At 40.1% G+C, this 4761-nt stretch overlaps 1 protein-coding gene across 1 annotated transcript; it reads right to left on the bottom strand.

The window, feature by feature from the left end:
* Positions 1-1004: 1004 nt before the first annotated feature.
* Positions 1005-3445, bottom strand: LOC120717262. Its single transcript, XM_040005186.1, has 2 exons — positions 1770-3445; positions 1005-1544 (listed from the first exon to the last, which is right to left on the bottom strand). The coding sequence occupies exons 1-2, from the start codon at positions 3165-3167 to the stop codon at positions 1026-1028; spliced, it is 1917 nt and encodes a 638-aa protein (XP_039861120.1). The 5' UTR covers positions 3168-3445; the 3' UTR covers positions 1005-1025.
* Positions 3446-4761: the final 1316 nt, after the last annotated feature.

Here is a 4761-nt window from a genome sequence, read left to right as displayed (position 1 = left end):
GAAACTTTTATTCTGAACTGTGCACCACAATTTCAAAACATTTTCTGAAAGATGTAACAGTGTACATGTTCTCACTTTCATTAGAACTTTGTTTATCAAAAGGTCTGACATAGGTGAGCTTGTAAATGCAAATAAGAGCATTCTCATCACTTATTTCTTCAATACAATATGCATGTCCTTCATTCATCACTTTGTGGAACTTCAACGCACTTCTCAAGGTTCAAGGTTCTTTATTATTTGTCACATGCATAGTTATACAAGTATAACACACAGTGAAATGTAGCCTGACACGCTCCTCGACATGTGCAAAAATGGGGGGGGGGTGTAGAGGAAGAACATTATTTATATATATACAGTGTTGCCACAGTTACTTTGAAAAAGTAATATATTACGGACTACTGATTACTCCTTCCAAAAGTAACTTAGTTACTTTACTGATTACTTTATTTTTAAAGTAACTAAGTTAGATTACTAGTTACTTTATTAGTTACTTTCAGAAGCTGCCAATAACACTCCCCACTGCCTCAACATAAAAAAATCAACCGATTTTGCCAATACTCACTTTATTGGAAGTGTATTTTAACAGTAATGTCAACAATATATCTCCTGACATTTGAAGTTGAACTTAACTTTTTTCCTGACAGAAATACTTGTTTGTATGAAAATAAAGACAGTTTTGTTACTTCACTTAACATAAATACTTTTTATAAAAAAACAAACAAACAAACAAAGAGTCTTTCTTGACTTCCCTTAAGATACTTTTTATACCATCCACATGTAAGCACTATTGTCCGCTTTTGTAACTTTGGACTAATCTTATGAAAAAAAAAAAAAAAAAAAAAGAGACTGCAGGTCCAACTTAAATTGCCTTACTTCCTTGCAGGTAATTGTTTTAAGTTAATCAACTTGAAAACTTTAATAAGTTTATTAAGTGACTTTGATAAACTTAACTATTTACAAGTAATTGAATTATTTAAATTGGATTCCCCATTCTCTGTTTTTTCAGTATATGTTGTCATCGCATGTTATGGGGGAAACAGTAGAGTGGAGCGAGTAAACCAGTGGTTGTACCTCATTAACAGAAGCTTCTCAAACCTTTTGTCAGAAAGTCGATTTCTTTTAGGCGTGAGCACCAAACCTCCCAGACTAAAAAGTCGCTCCACAGGAGCACTTGATGGGGTTGGAGTGTTATACTTTAAAAAAATTGTCTTTATGCTTGAAAATTTATGCAGAATCTGAAGGTCGTAGCCTGACATCAGGTAGTCCATGACTTCTTTTTCTGCAGAATAGGTCTCCTCCTCTGGCTCTGCCTCAAAAGTGAAAAAGTCCATCTCACCTTGGCTGCTAGATGTAGTAGCACTGGGCACACTGGCAGGGTTTTTTGCCAGAGGAGCAGTGGTGCAACACTCTGCTGTCAGAAGCTGTTTTACTCGCTCCCTCCTTCCTGCATCTCTCAGCCATCGGAGTTTGAATTTTGGACAACTGGCAGCTGCAAGAAGGGCATCTTTGTCATCCAGCACACCGGCGAAACGAGTCTGAATAGCCTAAAAAACATAATTGATATTTTTATGCCTACAATTTATTATGTTATTGAATTATTTGCAAACCATGCCTAATATGAGATCAGTATTATGGGTTTATTTTGTTTTAGGTTACTTGTAAACATTTTAATTGTTTTAATCTTATTTTTCAATGATAATTAATATTCTGTTCCATGTTTGTGAATTGTATGAAGCAAAAAATCTGACTAATTTCAAGATAGAGCGTACCTGTACAATGGCATCTGGAAGGCCTGCAGTCATCCTGGAGAGGTCATCTTTCACAGCCTGGGTCTTCTGCATCAGAACTTCAAGTGTTGGTAGTAAAGTTCCATATGGACAGTCGCCTTGTAAAATGTCCAGTGCTGCAGTCAGAGGTTTCATGGCCATGCAGTACTCATGCAGGAACTGGTATTCTTGATCTTTGAAGCACTTCAGTCCTAGCTTTGTGCACAGAGTATTCAGCTCACCCATGGGGATTTCTGCAATTCTCTTTACAGCATCAAAAAAGGAATTCCACCTTGTGGATGTTGGTATTAGGAGCTTTCTTTTGCTGATTTCTTCCACTGTTTCTGATGCAAGTGTAGATCTACTCGATTTGGTCCAAAGAGCTGTGCATTTTGCTGTGCTGCTCCTATACACAGCCCTGCTCTCTGCATTGGTTGTTAAATGTTTCTCCACATCACGTGTGCAAATTATGTTGATGGTGTGCGAAGCACACCTGCGGTGCGGGGGAAGAGACAGCTGACCATCACTTTCATTCTCAGCCGAGAGGATTTCTGACAGATCAGAAAAAGTGACATCATCGTCTTTGGGGCTGGACTCTTCCTCCTCCGTCTCATCATCGGACTCCGTGACAGGATGATAAACTTGAAACGCCTTAACAAAGTTGGATCCATTATCAGTAACTGTTGCAACTACTTTGTTGAGTAATCCATAAGAGGAGTGGATGTTTTCGATTTCTGTACCAGTGACATCATACGTGTGTCTACCACGAATTCGCCTACATGCTAATGCAACCTTGTGACGCTCTAATGTGGTTCTACTGATCCAGTGGAGCATTACTCCCATATAGCTTCTGTTGTTAGCAGTCCAAATATCCGCGGTAGTTGAAACAAAGTCAATCTCATTCAGTGTGGCCTTCAAATTTCTCTCCATTTCTGTAAACTCCTTCTCCAAGTAAGAAGTAAAAGTCGTTCGGTGAGGCAGCTCGGCATTAACAGAAGTAGGGATCTTTTTTATTATGGCACGAAACGAGGGCGAGTCAACAGTGTTTATAGGTAGCATTTCTTCTACAATATACTGCGCGACCAACTTCTTCAATTCTTCATCACTTACTGGTTTTGCACCAAAGTCCAACTTTTGTTGTTTGGGGGGTGTAGGACCTTCTGCGGAAGTCACGGCTCTCTGCTTCGGACCACTTGGTGGGACTCTCTCTGTGAGTTTGACTGTGCTGTGCTGCGACTCCAAATGTTTCTTTAAGTTTGACGTAGTGTTTTTGAAGGTAGATAACACTTTTTCGCCAACACAGAGTGTACAACGAACCTTAATATTTAAATCTTTAGTTAACAGAAACTCAAAATAGTGACCATATTTCCAGCTAAAGAACGAACATCTCTCTCCCTCCATTGTTGTTTACACTTTTTTACGTCGCTGGCTGCTTGTGAGCGGGAAACGTGACCTGTCGCTTATGTGACGTTTCACGACACGTATGCGTTTGTCATCCGCTGAGACGAAAAGAAGAAACCAAATCTTTTTGCTTAAAAAAATAGTAACGCACAGTGGTTTGGACAAGTAACTTTAATCTGACTACTGTTATGGAAATAGTAACGCGTTAGATTAGTCGTTACTGAAAAAGTGGTCATATTCGGAGTAACGCGTTACTAAGCAACGCGTTACCGGCATCACTGTATATATATATATATATATATATATATATTAGGGGTGCAACGATATTCGTATCGATATTGAACCGTTCGATACAGTGCTTTCGGTTCGGTACGCATATGTATCGAACAATACAACATTTGTAATTTATTTTATCAATTTTCCTTCTGACGATGCTGTCTGTGTTGAGCGCTCAGTGAATCTGTGTTCGACTACTCCGCCTAGGCTGCACTGTCGAGCGCAGATCCACTGAGTGCTCAACACAGACAGCATAGTCAGAAGGAAGAGCGCAGGGCAAGCTAGCGAGACAGAAGTTAAGCTCTACTTGCAACATTCAGATCTGGCGTTTGGAATTATTTTGGTTTTCATGTGACGTATGATCCTGAAGGTAAGCGAGTCATGGACTAAAGTAAAACAGTATGTTGGATGTGCCATGCAATGCTCAATTACATTGGTGTGAACTAGTGTGTTAGCGCAGTTAGCTCGTTAACGTGTTTGCCGTCTAGCCCCATGCACGGAGCGATCGGCGGTAGCTCGTTAACGGAGATTTGCCGTGTTGTGGCGTTAAGGTCATTTCAACGAGATTAACCTGAAAGCACTAGTGGGAACACAACGAATATGACTGCACATTTACGCCGACATCATCCTAGTGCAAAGACAAGTGGAAGCAGACAAAAAAAAGCAAGCATGCTACTAACTTTAGCCGAGTCATTTAGACAGCTGTTAGCACATGATTCTCCTTATGCTGCTGAGAATATAGCCCAGAAGAAGCGGATAGTATAGCTTTTATTTTGGAAAGAGCCATTTCTCTGTAATAAACTCTCTTTTCCAAAGATGAGTGATTCCTCAATCAGATACAGGGCTTGCAATATCGCTAGCCCGACGTCCCGGAGCTAGCGATTTTTTCAGTCGGGCTACCAAAATCTATCTCTTCCCTGCCCGTCGGGCTATTGTAGGAAAAATATATGTCAATGCTTTTGCATTCTTTCAGAAATGTAGCTGGGTAATTATGTCATTGGCATCGGTGAGCCACTGTCAATATGTGACATATTGAAGTCGCGTTTGAATTTGCGCTTGTTTTTTTGCTTTCACTTTGCAATCGTGCGAACTGTGTATAGAGAGCGACAGCACTGATCTGTGAGTGATGATAATTTGTGCACCAATTCCTCTGACATCGTCTTATTAATCGTTAGCTTACTATGCAAACATGACAAGTGAAATCTCCCGCAGCTTAAACATGTGAGAGGTTGATCGCGCAGAGAATCGCTGAGCTTATGTGAGTGAGCGTGTAAAAGCATTTCAGTTCTGCTGAGCCAAATAAGACAGGTCAGGGTGA

The sequence above is a fragment of the Simochromis diagramma genome, unplaced genomic scaffold (genome assembly GCF_900408965.1).
Source record: "Simochromis diagramma unplaced genomic scaffold, fSimDia1.1 OVJJ01000097.1, whole genome shotgun sequence".
Lineage (NCBI taxonomy): Eukaryota > Metazoa > Chordata > Actinopteri > Cichliformes > Cichlidae > Simochromis > Simochromis diagramma.
Note: the sequence above shows the minus strand (reverse complement) of the source record. Positions and strands in the feature narration are given on the sequence as shown.

Bases quoted from the DNA above. Each gene is read 5' to 3' on its own strand.
- LOC120717262 (XM_040005186.1), bottom strand. From the start codon at position 3,167: ATGGAGGGAGAGAGATGTTCGTTCTTTAGCTGGAAATATGGTCACTAT. The intron at 1,545-1,769 runs GTACGCTCTATC...TATGTTTTTTAG, and splicing joins TTCCAGATGCCATTGTACAG to GCTATTCAGACTCGTTTCGC.